At 52.1% G+C, this 20,402-nt stretch overlaps 8 protein-coding genes across 8 annotated transcripts; 3 read left to right on the forward strand and 5 right to left on the reverse strand.

Annotated features, from left to right (window-relative positions):
• Window positions 1-426: 426 nt before the first annotated feature.
• Window positions 427-1,947, reverse strand: LTS14_004661 (uncharacterized protein; the record flags this gene model as incomplete). Its single annotated transcript, XM_064837362.1, has 5 exons — window positions 427-620; window positions 680-723; window positions 857-1,668; window positions 1,717-1,761; window positions 1,795-1,947. The coding sequence occupies 5 exons, from the start codon at window positions 1,945-1,947 to the stop codon at window positions 427-429; spliced, it is 1,248 nt and encodes a 415-aa protein (XP_064695321.1).
• Window positions 1,948-4,124: 2,177 nt separating this feature from the next.
• LTS14_004662 (uncharacterized protein) lies at window positions 4,125-4,586 on the forward strand (the record flags this gene model as incomplete). Its single annotated transcript, XM_064837363.1, has 2 exons — window positions 4,125-4,203; window positions 4,420-4,586. The coding sequence occupies 2 exons, from the start codon at window positions 4,125-4,127 to the stop codon at window positions 4,584-4,586; spliced, it is 246 nt and encodes an 81-aa protein (XP_064695322.1).
• A 1,113-nt stretch (window positions 4,587-5,699) lies between these two features.
• On the forward strand, window positions 5,700-6,190 carry LTS14_004663 (uncharacterized protein; the record flags this gene model as incomplete). Its single annotated transcript, XM_064837364.1, has 2 exons — window positions 5,700-5,906; window positions 5,999-6,190. The coding sequence occupies 2 exons, from the start codon at window positions 5,700-5,702 to the stop codon at window positions 6,188-6,190; spliced, it is 399 nt and encodes a 132-aa protein (XP_064695323.1).
• Window positions 6,191-6,381: 191 nt separating this feature from the next.
• LTS14_004664 (uncharacterized protein) lies at window positions 6,382-6,963 on the reverse strand (the record flags this gene model as incomplete). The annotated part of the gene is made up of 1 exon (XM_064837365.1): window positions 6,382-6,963. One exon carries the CDS (start codon window positions 6,961-6,963, stop codon window positions 6,382-6,384), a length of 582 nt encoding a protein of 193 aa, XP_064695324.1.
• Window positions 6,964-7,205: 242 nt separating this feature from the next.
• LTS14_004665 (uncharacterized protein) lies at window positions 7,206-8,249 on the reverse strand (the record flags this gene model as incomplete). The annotated part of the gene is made up of 1 exon (XM_064837366.1): window positions 7,206-8,249. The coding sequence occupies one exon, from the start codon at window positions 8,247-8,249 to the stop codon at window positions 7,206-7,208; it is 1,044 nt and encodes a 347-aa protein (XP_064695325.1).
• Window positions 8,250-10,460: 2,211 nt separating this feature from the next.
• On the forward strand, window positions 10,461-11,703 carry LTS14_004666 (uncharacterized protein; the record flags this gene model as incomplete). The annotated part of the gene is made up of 2 exons (XM_064837367.1): window positions 10,461-10,644; window positions 10,742-11,703. 2 exons carry the CDS (start codon window positions 10,461-10,463, stop codon window positions 11,701-11,703), a joined length of 1,146 nt encoding a protein of 381 aa, XP_064695326.1.
• A 314-nt stretch (window positions 11,704-12,017) lies between these two features.
• On the reverse strand, window positions 12,018-15,321 carry LTS14_004667 (uncharacterized protein; the record flags this gene model as incomplete). Its single annotated transcript, XM_064837368.1, has 4 exons — window positions 12,018-13,644; window positions 13,911-14,015; window positions 14,068-15,112; window positions 15,159-15,321. The coding sequence occupies 4 exons, from the start codon at window positions 15,319-15,321 to the stop codon at window positions 12,018-12,020; spliced, it is 2,940 nt and encodes a 979-aa protein (XP_064695327.1).
• Window positions 15,322-15,531: 210 nt separating this feature from the next.
• LTS14_004668 (uncharacterized protein) lies at window positions 15,532-16,557 on the reverse strand (the record flags this gene model as incomplete). The annotated part of the gene is made up of 4 exons (XM_064837369.1): window positions 15,532-15,569; window positions 15,626-15,674; window positions 15,728-15,949; window positions 15,997-16,557. 4 exons carry the CDS (start codon window positions 16,555-16,557, stop codon window positions 15,532-15,534), a joined length of 870 nt encoding a protein of 289 aa, XP_064695328.1.
• Window positions 16,558-20,402: the final 3,845 nt, after the last annotated feature.

Genomic DNA, 20,402 nt, shown 5'->3' on the forward strand with positions numbered 1-20,402 from the left:
CATCCCTTGTTGGGTCCATGGTCGCCAATGCTAAACATCATATGCTCAGTCCTTTATGCCGTGTAAATGCTGACGTGCAGAACGCTAGATAGTAAAGAGCAAAAGAGATCCGGAAGTATTGCAGCACCAAACTTCAGCTGGTTCTGCGCTTCAGTAGTCGGTCAGGGCAATGGTCCTGGCCTTCAGTCCAACATGGCGCCCGTCCAAGAGACGCTCGAACATGGTTCGCTTCTGCTGTGTAGCTTGCACGGTGGCCATGGCCAGCCGTGGTGAAGCAGATCACGACGCAACAGCCCAAGGCATGACACAAAAAGGTGTAACATCCATGGAGATATGATTTCCGCCCGAGAGGAGTTGGGAATGACAAGATCCGTAAGCCGACGTCCTTGGTTCGTCTCACAGTCCTGGCAGCTCTGGAATATGCTCTCATCCTATGCGGCGACGGTTGGTCCGATGGCTCTCTCCGCCTCCAGCATTGGTGCTTGGCCTCTCACGCTCGCGATCACGGTCGCGCTCGCGTTCACGTTCCCGCTCTCGACCGTACCCGGGATCTCGCGCATCCCGGCCATCCCGAGCAGTGGGCATTGATCTCTCCGGCTGGCCTGGGTTTTGCATAACAGCTGACGGCGCCGTATCAGTAAATGCGCTCCATCGGTCAGGACAGGCTAGCGATACTTACGTCGGCCGTACTGATCATAAGTCGTACCGCTCATAGGATAACCACTGCAACCGTTAGCAGAGCACTGATGTATACCAGCCGGAGGCGGCGAACCTAGACTGTGGCGGGCTTGTGACCGTATCCCGATGGGTACCTGCAACGGAAATGGTGGTGGCAGCCGGGCTTGGGTAAGCATACCTTGGGTCGTTTCTCGGGTCCGCCCTGGGATCGGCATAATCCATCTGGCCAACTTGTCTCGGGTCACGGATGTCTCTACCCTGAGGAGGTTGTCCATATGGTGCTCCAGCATACTGTGGCATGTCTGACCTACCCGCTGTCATAGCAGGTGCCGTCTCATACGTTGAGATCGGCACGTAAAAGTTGCCCTCTCTGACAAAACCAGGTGGTGGACCGTTAGTCGGTGGGTAGGCCGAAGCATACCGTGGATCTTGCTGAGCATAGGACGTCACTGGAGCACGACCATATGCAGCAGCGGCAGCAGACTGATCAATGGGATAGCCGGTCCTTGGATCTACGCCTGTCCTTGGGTCCACGCCTGTCCTAGGATCTATCGGATAGCCTCGCGCGTCTACGGGAAAACCTCTGGCATCGGCTGGATATGCACCTCGGGGATCCGGCTGGTGTCCACGGTCGGGCTGACCATACCTCCGATCTGGCTGGGCTGCAGGCGGATCAATGTCCATACGATCGGCGTTCATCCTTTCCACAGGTGCGCGACCAGGCAGTGTTCGCTCCCGTTCTCCTGCACGCGGCTGCGCTGCCCCATATCGACCGTCCACAACTGGAGACTCGCCATGGCGGCGGTCGGGTTGCCTCCCTGCACTGGACAGGTTATAAGTCTCTGATCCTACATAAGATTCTGTGATCTGGTCAGGTACTGAGATCCCTGCCATTTTGAGTGATGCTGGACTGTGGCTACCTCTTCCTCCGGTCGCTCTCGACTCTTGTCTCCATCTTAATGAGTCTGCACGCAGGTCTGCAAGCATAGCCTATATTGAGTCAGCTAGCGCGCGTGTTAGAGCTCTTGGTATCCCTACCGTTGTGAGATTCCTATACGCTTTGATCCAGTAGCCGTGGACGCCCTGTATGTTGTTAGTGAGGCTTAGCCGACTTACGCTCGCCATGTCACTGACTTCATTGTCGCCGTTACCGACACCTGGTCGTACCGTGGCATCGTTCCCCAGGTAGCGCTGGATGTCCGCAGATATGACATGTCTATCAATGCCGTCTCCAGATATGAACCACTGACGTGCGATCTCACGAGCCATGGTGGCTAGAAACTCCTGGTCAAGCGGCTTGAGGGCAGTGGACTCGTCCGAATGGCAACTAGTAGATAGTCCAATATCCTTGGCTGAAGTCCGTCCTGCTATGGGAGGATGAAGTGGAGTCCTTGGCAAACAAGCAGATGTCACGTCCTGGCGAGGCAAGTCCAGATGGCAGCGATCGCTACAATATCAAGCGTGCACGTGTGTGTCACTACTCCTGGTATCTCACTATGGCAGTGAAGCAATGGCAGCTGTCAAGAAGTCCTTGGTGGTCCAGCGCGTAAAGAAGAGTAACGATGATGTAGATCGTGGGAGTGTGGGAAAGGAAGGCTGACGGTGAGTTTGAGAAGAAGCTGGGCGGGGAGGCTAGGTCGGGCCTCAACAGCTGGCGCCACTCAATGATTGGACCAGACAAAGTGATACGCGCGGGAGTTGGGCCGAATGATGCACGCTCGTGACCGGAATCTCTGCAACCATGAACTCTGCAGGATTTCGAATTGCGCAGTTACGTCGCGTGTCGTCGATCTCGAGCACGCGAAGACGTGAGGATTGTGCGTGACGAACAGCAATGCCTAGATGATTGACTTTCTGGAAACTCTTATCGAGATCCTAAACACGAGGACGGCACATCATCAATCATATCTGCGACGTGGCGAACCTGCTACACGGGCCTGGTCTGTGGAGGCAGTAGTCTTGGGCAGCGCTGCAAGTCAGATCACCAGTAGGTCCAGCACCAAGCTAAAGGCCGGCTTGCCGAGTCCGTCACCATCATGCTGTAGAGGAGGCTGACCACGACGAGCCGCTCACTGTTCGAGCACACTCTCATGTCCAGTCGAAGATACGGCTACTTCACCTCGCCATGCTTCTACTTGCAGTCCTATGCTGACCTGCGAGTAATCCGGCGTCTCCAGCGAGTATGCAGCGACCACGTTAAAGTGCAGCTCCTCAACGATTCACGACATGCACATCATGCAGGCAGACGAAACGTGGTACTCCGCCATTTGCTATCTTATCCTTACCACGACCACTACATTCAGTCTTGCAGACCATATAAAGCTCACCATGTTCCTCCACCATCATTTCGATGAGACTACTCGAAGCACCGGGGCGTATTCTCTGCACGTAATATAACCTAGCATGAAGATTAGGACTGATTTGCTTTGCAGCTCACCAGCGGCCTTATGTTGTGCTGATCGCTTCAAGCGCCCATTGGTCTTTTGAACTCTCACGCTATCACTACTGGTCGATCATCATTACTATAGTCTACGAGCAGCGCTTTGCAAACATCGTGACTCTGGTTTGCCGTATTGGAAGTTGTGGCACACTCTAGGCTGGGACAGCTGTACCATGTTGGGGGCACGCCGGAGTTCCGTACGTGTGAAGGTCCGCCGTGCACAGAGAGATGTCCGCTGTCAAAGATAATCCGCGGCATGCCGTGCCACAGGTGCGAGTGGTTGGCGTTGAGCATCTTGAGCAGAACTTGCATATTTATCATTTACTCGTATGAAGCGTACGGATCTGTCACAAGAATGGGGGCTGGACAGGACTCGATAATGCTGAGACTCTGGCCTACTACCCTCGCTGTCGATCTATGGCATGTGCTTCTCCTACTCCGTAGATATGATGCTGGACTTGAATCCATGCTAGTACAGCAACACATCTTCAGTTCTGCAAGAGAAGCCTTTATCGACATTAGGGGAGCAGACTCCACTAGGATATGGAATTCCTGCCAAAGCGATCTTGCGTGATGAAGGCTGGCCACTGATCTGCAACCATACGAAGTCGCACTGTAGATGCACGCTTGCTCTCCTACGTATCGAGCTTCGATGTCTCAGCCCATTCGATTTTTGGGAGATCATCGGCATATAGGCATAAATGCATTCGTACCATCATGATGTTGCTTTGTTATCAAACAGAGAACCGTAGTGCAACATGAAAGGAATGTCTGCTGAACAATAGATGTTGAACAATAGATGTGGTCTCGAGAGACCTGGCCTTTGTCGCTTGTCGTGCTGTGTTATATAGCCGGGCAACCACATACCACAACATTGATCAAGCAGCGTGCTATATCAATCTGTCGAGGTCATATGCCAATAGAAAAGGCTGAGCATACCCAAATCCCTCCTTCCCACATCAGCAGCAGGTCTGCTCGGCGCTAACACTCAGACGAACCAGATAAAATGGCTTCAGCCATGCTCAACGAGATCCGTGACTTCGAAGAAAGAATCGAAGATGCCTGGTGGTCTTACCTTGAGCTCGGTACGTCGTACTTTCCCATTCCCAGTACTGTATAAAGCCATGAACAATATAACGGCCAACAGGAAAATGCGCTCCTAGAAGCCTTTCACTGTAAGATGCTCGGGACTACCACCGGGGTGGAGTACCTGGACGTCCCACGGATGGCGGAGAACAACTTCCCAGAGTGCATTTACTTCCTCAAAGTCGCTAGACGCGCTATTACTAACAACGATCTAGACTTTGCGGGAAGCAGTCTGGAAGACGCGCAAATATCGGTGGAGATGCTGGAAACAGTTATCGAGGAGACAAGGAATGCAGTTGAGGATCTGGTTGCTCTTGCCAATGTATTGGCAGCTAACGAGCAGCTCAATCCTGGTGAAATCGACATTCAGGCTAGGGAGTAAGATCTGGAGGACTGGGTGCAGATATGAAGAGTCTTTCGGGATGAGCTTGGTACTGATGATCGGATGGAGTATAGATTAGCTTGATGAGTGCGATAATATTGAAGTATGTTCGTAGGTATGTTTGCTTTCAAATTGAAATATGATCGCCCGCTCACCAGGAGCCCGCTCACCCTACCTCTTGGGATTGTGAAGCCCGCTCGCCTGTAGCACACTTTTGGGGTGTCCACAGTCATAGTAGGATATCGGGAGGAGGAGACAAGGGAGAGTAAGAGAATAGCCGAAGAAACCTGAACCGAATGCCGAAATGCACGAGCCAGGTCGGCTTGGGAAGCACAACTTCACCGACGAGGCGTTCTGGCCATGCAAACTACTGCAGGAACTCAACCCTCGTCTCGAACATCGCCTGAGCGACTTCCGCCCTTTTAACCCTCGCACAGATCTATCAACTCCTGAGATCAATGCCGAAGACAAGGGGCAGTGGTGACATACCTGAAGGCCCCTAGCCACAGGAGTGTCACAATTCCAAGTCTCTCCATAACCTCGCTATACACTCCACACTCAACACAAAGTCAATTTCCCAGACGTACCACTTACGGAAAAGGACCTACAAGTGCCTAACCAAGACGGTAAACGGAAAGATGCTACCACAGATGCAGGGCGGGGCTCCACCGGAGCTGCAAGCTTGCATTTGCCGCGTGGGTGATATGGACTCACGCACAGTCGAGTCGTAAAAGAAAGTCACGACGAAGAGCCACTTGTCTCTTCACCGCTATGCAGCACCAATCACTCGACGTTATCTAGGCCTGTCTCCCAACGATCACTACTGTGGCTGCCGTCAGGGTGTTGCCGAACAAGGAGCTGGACCTGACTAGAACTTCTTAGGCCAGCGGGTCTGCAGCGCCGTCTGTATAGCGAGCGACGGCGTGGTGACTATGCAGTAGGACGCAGTAGACAGAAAGCCATCATGGCCCGGTTTCAGTGAGATTGTGAATCAGCATAAGTATCTAGTCGCGCACGCCTCTACCTCGCTCCCCTGTCCCTCGCACATATACACACCTCAGCAATACACACTCTTTCCAACCCACACGCCTTTACATATCAAATACCGCAAACATGGCACGTGAACAGCAGAAGAATCTCGCCCAGAAGTTCATCGAGTCCCAGGGCAAATGGGACACCGCCGCGGTTGAGTCCACCTTGGCCTCCGATGCCAAGCACGATCTTCTCCCAGCATCCCTCGGCGTAGGCCAGAAGGACAACGCCGGCAAGCTCGAGGTCATCAAGAAGATGGGTGCCGCTCTCGACAACAAGCCAGTAAACGTAAGCGATCACTACGCTATTCCACGAAACGGAGAGTTAGCAGAAGAATGGGGCAGAAATCACAGTCACTGATACTACATTTCCTTCCACAGATCAAGATCCTGCAAACAATCCAAGACGTCGAGCAGCGGAAGACCGCCCTCTTCGTTGAGAAAGAGTACGACTTCGGTGCTGTGCAGAGCTTCTTCGTCGTCAACTTCAACGAGAGCAATGACAAGATCACCCACACTGTCGAGTTCGTCAACGCTGAGGCGCAGAAGAAGTTGATGAGCCGTATGGGCTAAGCTGTCCTACATGATGGCCACTGTAGAGCACGGTACTGTACATACAGGGTTAAGGGATAGATGAAAGAACATCAGAGCCTAGTTGTGCAGTTGTGCTCTCGTTCGTGAAGTCATTATCGGTCATACATGTCGTCTGATCAGGATCAGAAAGCTGTCCAGAGCATCTTACAAGTGAGGTGTGCATCATCACATCACCTCGCCGCCTCTCTAGCCTGGCCCACAGCTTCAACCATCCGGGTCGTAGTTGTCTCTATGTTCCTGGATGCATTATCAAGACTCTCAACATCATGCTCATACTTCCCAAACTTCTTCTCAGGTGGATGCTCGATCTTCAAGGTCTTGACACCTTCCTGGAACGTTGAGAATCGCTGCTGTATTGACCGCGCCTCATCGTTCATCTTCCGGTACCGATCAACGACAGAATTGTACGCGTTAGCAGACTTCTCATAGTCTGATAGTGGTGCATCTCGAGGACGCTGAAACAGTGGATCTCGGCTAGGTGGAGTACCAGGGCGACGCGTCTTCAAAGCATCCTGCGTGAGAAGCTGAGCCTCGTGTGTGACTTGACCGATGTCATCGTTCAAGGAATGTGCAGCCAAGAGGAGACTTGATGCTGTTTCGCTTCCCACGCCGCCCCGCTTCTTCTTCTCGTTGTCGGTCTTGACCCTGAGCCAAAGGGCATGAAGCTTGCTGCGCTTCTTGGGCTCCTTTGCTTTCGACGGCTTCAGAGGTGGCGGGGGTGCGAATCTCATGTCAGGAGCTTTGTCGGACATGGCGTTGGTTGATAATCGGTCGACGGTGCTTGTTCTTGGTTTGCGCAGTATGCATGACGATTGAAGCGTCCGAACAGCTATTTGACATGCTTGCTACGACTCTACGAGCGTGACCACAGTAAAGGCCACTGACAGTAAGGAGCACTGCAGTCACTACGAAGCTAGCAACCGTCCGCGTCACATAACGATCGTCGCTGACTGGAGTGAAGGAACACAAGAGCAGATGTGTAATGCCGAACGACTCAGCCAAGCTTCTTCTCCCAATCAAGCACCTCGGGCATATCGATACAACCAGGCTCAATCTTGCTCCAGTCACTCTCGTAACCCTTGTCGATATTCGGCCAAGGACCCATGGGCGTGATCGCTAACGGGTTGATATCAGGATGGCTCTTGGTGTAATTGTCCTTGATGTGCCTGAAGTCCGTGGTGTTCCTAGCCTCGGCATGGTTCCAGTACATGCCTTTGAGCCAATTGTGTAGGACTGGGTATGAGTACCTGATCATGCCGAGATTGCACTTGAAGTGCTGTACATAGACTGGATCGAAGCGAATGAGGGTTGCGTAGGCACGAACATCGAGCTCAGTCATGTGCTTGCCCAGGATGTATGGGCCGCCATTCTGTTTCGCAATCTTCTCCAGTTTGTTTAGTGAAGCAAAGACAGGCGGGAGGTTCTTGTTGTAGGTTTCCTGGTCAGGTGCAAAGCCAGCTTTATAGACACCAGTATTCAGATGGTCGCTCATCCAGCCGGCAACAGCGTCAATTTGCTTCTCAAGCTCGCCTGGATACAAGGAGATCTCTACTAATACTTTCGGCAAAAGCTCATTGAAGGCTGCAGGAAGCCAATGCAAGATCTCGGCCGACTCGTTGTTCACGATTGTATTGAGCTTCTTGTCCCAAAGAACGGGTACACTGTAGCGCCCCTTGTAGTCCGGATCGCTCTTGAAGTAGACCTCATGCAAGAACTGACTCCCAAATAGTTTGTCCTCCGTGGCCCCATCGTAGTCTGTCTCGTCTTTATGATTGAAACGCCATCCTGGCCAACCCTTGTCGTTGCCTTTGGGATATGGCTTGACAATGCTCACGTCGATGCCAGCGTACTTCTCAAGCTGCTTCAGTTCTCGAACGTAGTTCGCTCGGTGTGCAAAGGGGCAAAAGAGGCCGATGTAAAGGTGATATCTGCCCTTCTCCGGAAGGAAAGGACCATCTTGGCTGACGAAACCGTGCCATGAATCATTGGGTCCAGAATGCCAGCCTTCCGGCATCGAAGTGCCGTTCGTCGTTGACATGATGCGAGAAGCCTGCGAGATGAATCTGGGTGAGGTCGGCGAGACAACTGTGTCAACGAGATGACGGACGCGGTGTAGCATGGGAGATAGACTTGATGGGAGATGTTGCAGCTGACATAGAACTAGAGCTTACATGAACTGACAAATGCCGTTAGTAAGCCCTCACAAGAATTCGCATCCATTCAGCTTTGCTACGGCACACATGATATGATCGACCAGCCAGGTTGCTTGGTATTGAGCGAGTATCAGGATTATATCTATCTAGACTTGTACTGTAAAGCATACCAAGGAGACTTCCAACATTACAACACCACATTGCTCGAGAAGACGCCGATTCAACCTTGAAATGCCCCTGCACCTCTTGCGAAAGCACCAAACCCCTCGACACAGCCTGTCAGTGTCTTCTCCACGATCCTATGACGTGAGCTCACGCCTCCCAAGTTGCTCACATTGCCACAGGAGCTCAGGGACCATATCTACGACTGCATTATCCACGAAGATGGCGACGCACCTTAGCAAACCTCTGCATTTGTCATTGGTACTACACGACGCAGATAGCTTCAGTCAATTTGCTAGGCTCTCGACCGCCCATAGCTTCGGCTCTGCACCACATCCGCTGACTCTCTGCCACCTTCCTTCCTATCAAAGACCTTGGGATCGTACATGTGCCGGTGGGAGATCTATAATCTCGTGCCTAAGTGTACTACATCTCAGCCATCATAGATCTGCCCGCATCCGAAGACCATGTCATTGAGATACTGGAGCTATCCATTGTATCCCTTTGGAAGACTCCAGAGGATCGGGTCATGTCGCTACTGTGCTTCCTCGAACAAGCACGTCTCTTTCTGGTTCGTATAGATCGCTATTGGATATTCCTGCATGTTCCACAGTTTGTCCTGATAGTCACCACCATTCACGGCTTTTCTATGACCGACATTGGCACAATGGTCACCGCCAGCCACAATCGTGCCTCCGATGGTCACTGCTGCCACGTAACGACTGTCATAGAGCTTATCACTTTGTTCAGCACACCCGTGGCAGCCGCTCCTCGTTGATTACAACGCACAAATCCACAACCATGGCCGAACACCACAGAGCACGCAACTTCCGCCTCGAACCACAACTGCACACATGTGGACAAGAGTACTGCCACGAGCCCAATCCTCGGATCGAGATTGACCGCATCCGCCGCCGGATCGTATATATTGAAACACTATCCAGCAGGTTCCACAACACCATACACGACTGTCTAGATGATCCAAATGTGCAGGGCCGTGGTCGGATCTCTGCTATGATAGTAGCACGGCATGAGTCAGACGCACATCTCTGTGGTATACGGGCATCGATACGTCAGCGAGTATACGACTGTCTGGCCGACATCAAAAATCTGGGCGATAACATCCATATCGATGTACATCCTCAAATACACATCGTCCAGAACTACGAGCTAATGACACTGACAGAAGCGACACGACCTCATCGTTCAGCTGGATTTTCTTCGTGATGAGCTAGTCGCGGCGACAAGGCTCCTCAACATGTCAGCCTGGCATGACGCCCTCAAGATACCGCTGACGAAGGAGAAATGGTGGCTGACTACGGCACTGAGGCGAACGGATTCATCTAGCAGCTTGCATCTGACAGTCGGCAAAGTGGTTGGCGAAGGCATCGTTTCTGGTCATCAGCTTGAAGCGGGCGCATATTTGTGACTACGGAACATCTATCCAATATTAACAAGCAGGGCCAATATACCTCTCGGGGCGCAAGCTGAGCAGGTTGTGAAAGCGGTAAGTCGAAGTATCCTATGGTCGATGAACTCCTGGGCAAGTTCGAGGGCGAAGGTCTGGACTCGATACTCGCTGAAAGCTATGTAGCTATTGCCGTATTTGAGACTACTTGCGGCATTCATCGAAGAAATGCCCACAATGTTCCATTACAGGTCCCATTGTTCCGGTATGCGGCTATGTCTACAAAACATCTCAGTCTTGAACACTTAGGGAGTGTCTACCACAAATGCCTCCAGACATGAGTCAACCTCGTGCTACTTTGCGCGATCTGGTCCGGAATGTGTTGGAAACCTTTGTCGCGCCTCATCTGCATGTCTAAAACCTCTTTGTTCTTCTGGACAAGCCAATAGGGCCTATGTGATAATAAGATTGGTTGCTAGACACATGCAATCGAGACACGCATCGACTGCAGGATCAAAACCGCATGATGTCGACGTCTCTCTTCTTCGGCCAGATCGCATCGAGCATAGATAACGAAGAAGAGCAAGGAGCATTTCCAATCATACTCAGTCTATTCGCACCAAAACAACGCGAGCGAGAAGCAAACATATGGCTTACCCAAAAAGATGCGACGATGGCAAGCTACATCGGATGCCCGAAGACGACCAACAGTAAGTCAGACATGGTATTCGCAGCCATAGGTGGCATCTTCCCCGGTATGCTAATAGTCTCACAGTCTCGGCTGGAATAGCTCTTGGTCATTGAAAGATCCTCCGTCAGGTACACGAAAGCGAGTCACAGCAGTCCGTCGCTTCAACCTGAGCGTGGCAGTGAATGATAACGATCAACTCGTTACGCCTTTTGCTTCGCAGGACATTGAGCCCAGCTCCCCGGATCGCTCCTCCACCCTGCCGTCACGTAACGCCACGCCAAACACGCCAACTCCAGGTGACGGTCCGCTCGATCAAGATGCTCCAGCTATTTCAATCGTGAACACTTCCACTTCTTCACTACACAACGGATCATCTGTACAGCTCGAGCGTACCCCTGCAGAAGGACAAGACTACCAAATTTTCCCATCGTCAAGGCCGCTTGCTGGACACACGCCTGATCATCGCCGAACAAACACCACCACTCAACAAGGCTCTCGACAGTCTCCATCAGGCATTGCCGGCAACATGAGCCTCAACAACCATCATCGTGCTATGGCAAGCCTGTCACCATCATCCACGATTCTCGTGCTAGAGACTAAAATTAGAGACGATATACCTGCAGGCCGCGGCCACTACGAGATGTTTGGTAGCTCAGACGCTTCTGATGCCGAGTCTGGCAGAGACGATCCGCCTTACAAAATGATAGCCGGCCGTGCTCGCGAAAAGGTTGTGCGCCTGACCGCGACTGTGGAAAGTAGTAATCATCTTCTGCAGCGCCTTGGTCGCCGACATGAGTTCGACACCGCCGAGCTTGCTCGATCACAGGCTCTGAGTGCTCAACTCAAGCAGGAGAGGGATGCTGCTGTTGCTGAGGCTGACGGCCAGGCTGCTGCTGTAGCGGCTGGAGAGGAGTTGGCCGTTGCGAAGAAGGATGGTCATATCAAGATACTTCGCTGGTCATTGGTGCTCTTTATCTTGGCTGTGGTGGCGTACATGTATTGGTGCTGGCGCAACTCCGCTGAATTCTTGTACATCAGAGAGGTGAGAAGGAAATTCTATGATACGGGGATGCTGTAGTGGAAGGAATACTTGATCTGGCGAATATGACTTGAGCATAGTATGGTGGGGAATAGATGGGTGTCGGCCGGCGTCTCAGCACGAAAGGCGAACGAATTGGATGAGACGGGCTCTGTCACAAGGTCAAACACAATCATGATTTCGGCAAGGAGGGAGTCCTCTCCGGCAGCAAAGACCTGCATATTTGTTGATTGATTGTTGTCCAGGGCTGTCTTTGAGCAGAAAAGGCCTCACAGTAACTATTGGAGAATCCGATGATCAACCGAGCAAGATGCACGCTCCTCCACCCTAGCAGAACGAACCTGCTCCATCCATCAGATCTTACATGAAGGCTGCTCAATGGCCTTCAGGTCATCATCTAGCGCCTTGAACTTAGAACCTATACCAGTTATTGTGTCCTCTGAAATTCCTCTCCGAGCGTTTGCCAGTTTAGCCATGTTGCCCACATCCGCAAGCGTAGCGCCTGCGCCTCCAACCACCCCGAGGATCGCGAGAGGCGCAGAGCTTGGGTTCGTGACAATGTCCTGCAGCGTGATAGCAAGACTTCCAGCGTCGCCAATAAGAGTCCCGATCTTAGCGGCAGCCAGCGCCGCCGGCGCGACATCATCAAGGAAAGGAATGAACGTAAATATAACGGTCAAGATCTCCAGGATGAGATTCTTCCTGTCTTGTGCCTTCTGCGACTGTGCCATGGTCTTGGCCTGCGCCATGGAGTCAAGACCTTGCTGGAGCAGTAACACAGGCATCGATAAGACTTGCACAATGTCGTTCGTCGACCCATACCAGAGGCCAGCAACAAGATCGACTTCTGCGGCCAACAGCGTGAACTGCGTCGCTGTGACGTTCGTCATGGCCGCGGTGACCGTATCTTTGGGATTGGTAACCGTTATCTTTCCAGCAGCCATCGGATAATTGACCAGTTCGATACCTTGACCCGTGCACGGGGTACCTGGTGTATCGCAGAAGAGGGGCGTGGATTGATCACCAAACTGGACCCAGTCCTTTTCAATGCCAAGTTGTGTCTGGAGGGCATCGAAGAACCCATTGGCATCGTTCAGCGTATAGGTAACAGTATATGCTGCTATGAAGCCGATCTCTTTCTGAGTGATGGGGCATTGATGGGTAATGGTCTCCGATTTGATCCCTGGAGTGTACGCTTCCACGAATGCGCATGTGAAGTATTGGTTGCCAGCTCCTCCCTGTGCCATGAAGGTGGCCAGTCCATTGGGCACGAAATCTTTGACTGATTCCACGTAGTAGCTGTACAGAGAGTCATAACCATTATTCGTGCTGCTGAATTCGTCCACGCTCGCTTGGAGCATATTACGCAGCGCCGTAAGCGCATAGAAGTCCGCACATGCGGCCGCAAATGAGCCCGATGCCGCTTGAACTGCGTCCAAATCGACATAACTCATGGTGTAGTCACACAGCGATGGTGTGTAACATTCAGGGGAGGTATCATTGTCGGCACATTCGTATATGTCGTCGCTCTCAGGAGAAGTCGCGGCATCGTCGAGATAAGCAGTAAGCATGCTCCAGAAAGGGTGACTCTGCTGCTGAGTGTTGTTCTTAGCGTATATGATCAGGTCCTCGGAAGGGGAGCTGAGCATTTCAACGCTGCCGATTGTGATGAGATTGAAAAGCCGGAAACCCGCATTGTCACCATTGTTGAGGAAAATCCGCTGCTGGCAATCCTGTGTGTCGACGCACGGTTGGACGTAGTTGTCGAACCAGGAATACAAGCCGGCGCTCGCGATGCTAAGATTGGTGACGCTGTCCACGATCACGGCCCAGGAGAAATCGCACATGAGATCTGTCGAATCACAGGTCGTGTCGGAGGCAAAGTCTGGATCGCCGTTGAAGAGCCCAATGGAGCTTTTGAAAGGGCCTGGTGAGATGGTTGCTTCGGTGTATTGAAAGTATGGGGATTCCGTTTGGATCCTGCAAAATTCAAGAAGAAGATGTTAGCAATGTTTCGATTCGGTGGGCAACGAGGTGGGATATCCATTCAAGAATGGAGCCTGTCCTCCAAGGAGTAGTTGAGTGGCAGGTGTGTTCATTGGGACGGTCAGCTTACTGTGAAGTTATCAGCATGAAGGCACTATTTTGCGGGCCGGCCCAAGGTACTCACCATTCCCGCGAAGGTATTGGTCGAGCCGAAGAAGTTGTACTGATACAACATACAATGCTCGGCCGCAGTCCCATACATCCATGTTGGACCTTCCGACTCGACGAGGATGCCGCGAGCAGCAGCGACCGTGATTTGAGTGTTGGCAGCATCGTCCAGATCGTGATCTGCAACCCAAGCCCACCTGCACCACCCGTAAGCACTGAAGGGAGCAACAATAGGACTTTGGTACATACACGTTCTCAAAATAGCCGTTAGCTTGAGGGGTGATGTGTAGCAAGAGAGAGGCTGCGATACAACCTGTCTTGATGGGCTGACCGAGAGGACAGTCAGCCACTTGCATCTTCGTCCCGATAGCCCCTCCTACTCGGAAGTGAGTATCCCACATGCCGACAGAGCCGGTCTCTGTGGCGGCAACGTTCCACTCAACCATCACGAGACCAGGCAGTGGTCCAATCGATGTGAAGAGTATGTCGGAGAACTCCACTGTACCAGTATCTCCAGGCTGACCGACTTGTATCATTGGAGTCGGTTCCGCCATGTTCGCGAAAGCGGATCCCCTAGCAACCAGCTGTGACCAAACACGGCCGGTGATCCGACATGTTGAAGGTACTTTCACGGTGGACGTGATGACGTAGGAGCCCGAGGGGAAATATATGACATTGCTCTCAGTCGCAGAGTTAAGAGCCTTCTGTATTGCGGCTGTGTCATCCGTCTGACCATCTCCTTTTGCGCCAAACGATTTGACATCGATGATGGAGCTAAGAGGATAGTTCTCGTACTGGGGCCGGCTCTTGACAAAATAGCTGCGCCGGGCATAAAGCGGGGTCGAATTAGGGGCGAGACTGTCATCCGGATGAGGCATTGCCAGACCAAAAGAACCAAAAGTGGACGAACCGTCTTTCATATTCCCAAAGAGGAAAAAATCGAGTGTGCCTGGAGTAATTTCCATGCTCGAACCGTCGGAGAAGGTGAGTACTTCTGAGACTCCTTGCATCCCAATATTGTCAAGCACGATGACTGACGTATCTTTCAGGTCGGCGTTCAGCTGATTCGCTTTGATCGCAGTGCCAACTGATTGAAACTGGGAGTCCATGAGGTATATGGATCCAGGCACTGGTCCTCCCGGGTCATCCGGATTCATTAGAAGGATGCCCACGGGTGTGTCACTGATGGTAATCTGTTGCCACGTCCAGCCCCAATCCCAGAGCATTGCTATGGCGCATGAGCTGTGACCGTAGAAGTTGAAGTTCCGGACAGTGTATTGCTGGTTACCACCGTCTTCAGAGGTTAGCTCACCTTCAAGAGCGCAATGCACATAACTTACAAAGTCCGTACTCCCCGTTGTAGAAGTCTACGTCGGACATGAAGCCAGAACTGCCGTTTTCGGTGAACATAAGTCTTTGATCATTGCCGGCCTTTTTGCTGCCAAATATAGCAATATACATTAGGGAGGTGGCCTGGCCGACTTGCCAATGTATACCAGCCATACTAGCGGTCGTTGATTCGCTGATGTCAATGTTGAAATTGCGGATCTGACGGTAGAAATTGGATTGCTGAAGCTGGTCAGCGAGTTTGCTCGTGCGTTCCAAGCGGCATGACTTACCCAGATGTACCACTCGTTCCCGTTGTCATCTAATAGCGGGGAGCATAAACATCAGCGAATGTCCCGGCCACTAAGGGTGATAATACTCATGGGTTTACGCACTCGGAATGTAGACATCGGACTGGATGGCGCCTAGGAGAAGTCAGTTCAGATCAGTCCGTAGTGAGATAATAAGTTCCTCCACTAACCCAAGCCAATAAAGTTCTGTGACGTCTTGATAACTGGGGTATTGACAGCCTGTCAATTGTGTCAGCCCGGACCCGTCAGCCGCGGTGGAGGAGGACGCATACATCACCGACCAGTTGGCTGTAGTAGTACGCGTTGATGGGTGAAGAGATCAAATAAGTCCCAGGTGGAAAATATACCAATGTGCCCTTGATTGAAGACGACAGACAGCCTTGCCCACAATTACTACCGGCAGCTATAGCAGCGTTAATGGCCGCCGTATCATCCGTAACACCATCGCCTTTGGCACCACCGCCATACTGAGGATCGGTAACATCTCGCCACACCTGGAATGGTTAGTCTTAGAAAAGGTGCGCAGCGTGACACGTCTTACTGGGTAAGAGCCTGCGCCCATAGGTGCCAAGCCATCTCTCTTGATGGCAGGAACCCACCAGTCGTTCTCAACGGCTCGTTTGTGCCCAGGACTTGCATCTGTCTCGGAAGCCTTGTAGCGAAGGGGAGGATACGACTTGTGGAGTGTGCCATTAGCAGCCTTGGTTTTGGCGTCGTGCTCGGCGACGATTGCTGAAGCTGCGAGCACAGTTGCATTGAGATGAGGTGCGTCTGGCTCGCCTGCGTCACGTCTTCGCATAGGGACTCGCTGGCCCGGCTTGTAGCTGTTCTTTCTTATGTGTGCGAAGCGGTATTTGTTGTAGATTCCTTGCTGGGTTACAGCTTCTGCCAGTATTTCCCGAGCAGCTGCGACAGTATCGTTCGTTGTTGTCGTTGTGTTGGCGAATGTTGCGTTGAGACCACGAGTGACGAGACCTCTCTCGAATGCTACATCATATACGCTCCCGTGATTCCAGCCAGGGACTGCTGCTACGGTCAAGAAGTATGCGTTGAATACAAGCAAGAGTATGAGATGCCGCAGAGCGGCATTACTGCCAGCCATGTTTGCAAGATCGGGTTACAGAGTCTCGAAGAACGAACGATGGTTGTAGGGATTTGCAGAGGCCTGCAAGGCACAAATGATGAAGTGAGACCTTTCGGGAGACTGAAGGCACGATATGTGTTCAGCCGACGTTTGACTCCCTACAAGGCCCTGGAGATGAGCTTGAAATCAACCGATCGTGGCGGCTGAAGAGTACTTGCTTGGCAATATGACGCCGCAAAGGTCTGGTATAGCAATGGTGTTGGTGACGAGGAGCTGAGATGGCTCGCGGCTCGTTGCCCCGTCTCTCCGCTCATCCTGCGCTGAGAAAGGGCTACCGTTCGCTGCCATATCTTGCACTTTAAGCAGTGCGGTGGAAACAGGATCACAGACCTGAAGTGAGCCCGCGCTAGACGCCTGATTGATGAGCATGTTGGGTTGTGCAATAAAGCTGTACGAGGAGATGTCGTCGGGGTGAAGTTGCGGGTGCAAGCGAAGCTTGCCTTGTCTTGGCAGGGGTTTCTGCAGGTGCCTTGGTGCTTAATTTGATCTCCACAGTCCCTGCACCGACTGCATATAGCTTACTGATATGCAGTACCTGCATTAGCCGTCTGAGATCCTACGCTAAGGGTCTACGTGACCTCAGGACTGGCGGACCATAGCCACAAGCGTGCATGAGTAGCAGCAAGGCTCTCGACGTCGACAGAACGCCGCAATGTTGGCACGATCCGGATTTGGAATGTGGGAAAGCCCACACAATATGTGCGGATATGAGGAGGCTAGCAGTCCGCTGCGGCGTTGATCCCAACATGCGCAGCAATCTGTAGCGCATCTATGGGCCGAGATCACGGTCCTGCATCTCCAAAGGCAAAACTCTCATATTCGGCTGATGCTGGCCGTGAATAGCTCGAGGCTAATTGCACAAAGCCTGGCCCAGGAACCAATCCTCTATCTGCGTCCATTAGGTCAGCGGATAAAGTATAGGCGAGGCAACTGTCAAGTCCTCTAAAAAACGTCCCGTCAAACTACTTCGACACCTCGTCGAGAAACGGTTTTGCCCTCCACGCTTGGCCGTCGTACAGCTCAACACTTCGACAACAATGCAAGTCCAACTGCTCGGACTTGCGTTCGGCTCCTTGATCGCCACAACAGTGCAAGCACAAGATCCGAGTATCACCGCAGCGCCTCCAGCAACCATCCTGGAACGACAGGTCGGGGTCTCTACAGTACAGTACACGTCATGCTCGATCTCCTCCGGTCTGGCTGTCCCCAAACCTTCGGCCGCAGTATGTGGTCAGGGTGTAAGTGAGACGGACTGAGTCTATGAGTAAGAGAGTTAAAGAATTCATACTGACGCAATTTTCAGTCAATCGCGATTCAGTTTCCCAACAGCCAGTTCATACAGATCTACAATGACGCTAGTTCGACCGCATCAAGCATCGCTTGCAGTCAAATATGCCTTTCGACCCAAGGCTGTACTCAAATCACTTTCTCAGCTGGCAACAGCTGTGCTCTCTACAATGGTCCAAGTCAGTTCAAGTCCGGAACCAGTGGTCCATTGTACTACGATATCGCTTGCTTCGAGTGCAATCAGGCGTCTGTATCTACCTCTGCATCTGGTCTCGTGACTTCCAAGACATCCACAGCCAAGGCCACGACAAAAACGACCGCAAACCCAGGTTCGAGCAGCGTATTATCGACGACGTCTACCAGACCCTGGACCTCCGTGCAGACGGATCCCAGATCATATCAGACGGCTCTGACAACTTTATTTACTCCTCCTGCTGAGTGTACCGGCTCTTTCACCGAGGTCGGCAGTTACTACTGGCAAGATGTCATCGTGCCAGCTCCACACACAACCCTGACCTCCTGTTATCCAAGTGAATTCTACTCCAGTGCGATTGCTGCGGCGAGCAGCATCGCTTTGCCACCGTTTAATCCTCTCGTCTGCCCGTCAGGATGGTCCTCCATTCCATACAACGAGACTTATGTTGTCTGCTGTCCAGAGTTAGTTGGATACTTCTTGCGAATCAATGCTGTACAATGCTTACATTGACGCAGCGGCTGGGGTGCCATCGCTCCCAATCTATCGAACACCCAGCGACCATTGTCAGGCGCTATATGCACTTCGTTGATTATATCAGGAATGTTCTTCGACGTCACCAGCTTCAATTCGGCGGGGTCGACAACTGTGTTTCCTACGACGGCAGGATCTCAGGGCGCATTCCTATTGGCCACTGGATTTGATGGCATAGCTGCAATCGCGACATCCACAAGTGCAAAGTCTACAGCAGCAAGTGGGACGGTCTGTGCCACGGCCACATCTGTCGCAGTGACGTTCGACGAATTAGTCACGACCGCGTATGGCGACAGCGTCTACCTAGTCGGATCAATCTCTCAACTGGGAAACTGGTCACCTTCCAGCGGAGTGGCCTTGTCGGCCGCGCAGTATACAACCAGCAATCCCTTGTGGTCTGCGATTGTTGATCTAGCCCCGGGGACATATGTCGAATACAAGTTCGTGAAGATCAATGGAACGGACGGAAGCACGATATGGGAGGCAGATCCGAACCACACACTGACTGTACCAGCAGCATGTGCCACTTCAGCAAGCTCTACAAATTCTGCATCCTGGCAGAGCTGAGCCCAAATCTTTTGCTTGGGGCAGCGCTTCTTCGGACGGACAGACGTAGCCTATCACGCATCTTGCCCGCACTGCCTCTTCAAGGTCTGATGGTCGTTCTGCCAACAGCAGACTCATTTCAGATAACCCGAAAGTACTGAGAGTACGCCCATGACCACATTTCTGGTACATCGGCGGCGATGAGTCGCACTCTGACAATTGTGAGCAGCCTGTCCATTACTGAGCGCAACGTTGGCAGCGCTCTTCTCTACCGTGACCATTGCCCTTAGTCGTATCCTGCAAAGCTCGGCGTTGGAATAATCATGCTACCAATCGTACAAGCGATCACCTCAACGTAACAACTCTCACCCGCGCATAAAGTGCTGCCGCCGGATGAATTGAGGTGTTTGGATGCTCCTGAAATGATCGACGTTGTTACGATGTCAAAATCTTTGACGGTCCATACGTTGTGCAGTGGTCGGATGTCGAAGGATCAGCTGTGCTCCTGAGTTTTGCCTGATCATTGCGATGAGCAAGAGCTGCCCGAACAGCAATTGCCTTGCGGTCCCGAGGCCAAGAAGCCACGTTCAGATACAATCGTTCAGATTATGCTGCAGTAGCCGATGTACGAGCAAGCACCGTACACTGGATTCCGCTTAGCGCAGAATCCATGCGGGTGATGGAGTCTGTCAATCAGCATGCGGCACATGTGTACATGACCCTGAATCTGTATTGATGGTGCAGTGATAAGCTCTGCAAGCTACGGCTTGTGCTTGGCCCCCACACTAACAATATGCATGGACAGTATCAAACTTTATTTCATTAGTCCTGCGAGGGACAAGCTCCACGACACTATTGCAATCGCAAGGGTACATATTGCGGCGCCAATATCGAGAACTTTTGGCAGAGCTGCATACGGCTAAAGACTGACGTGCCGTTAAGGACCAGCATTTCAGCCGCAACGGTTGCCGAATGGATCAGACGTCTTGGGCTACAGTGCTGTTGCCATATCCTCACAAGTCATTGAGGCGCCCGGAATGTTGAAGGACCCCTGGTAGAAAGATGTCTGATTTGATCGTTGGCTTGCAGTACAACTCTGGGTGGCTAGAAACCCAGCAATGGCCAGCTGCTACGGCAATAACCTCTTCGGGTGAGGAATGCAGGTCAACACGGGCTCATCTCAGGATCCCACTCCACAGATTGAACTATGGATTCAAAGTCCGAATGAAATTGATAGATACTG

Source organism: Recurvomyces mirabilis, assembly GCF_035927965.1.
Source record: "Recurvomyces mirabilis strain CCFEE 5264 chromosome Unknown scaffold_10, whole genome shotgun sequence".
NCBI classification, from domain to species: Eukaryota; Fungi; Ascomycota; class Dothideomycetes; order Mycosphaerellales; family Teratosphaeriaceae; genus Recurvomyces; species Recurvomyces mirabilis.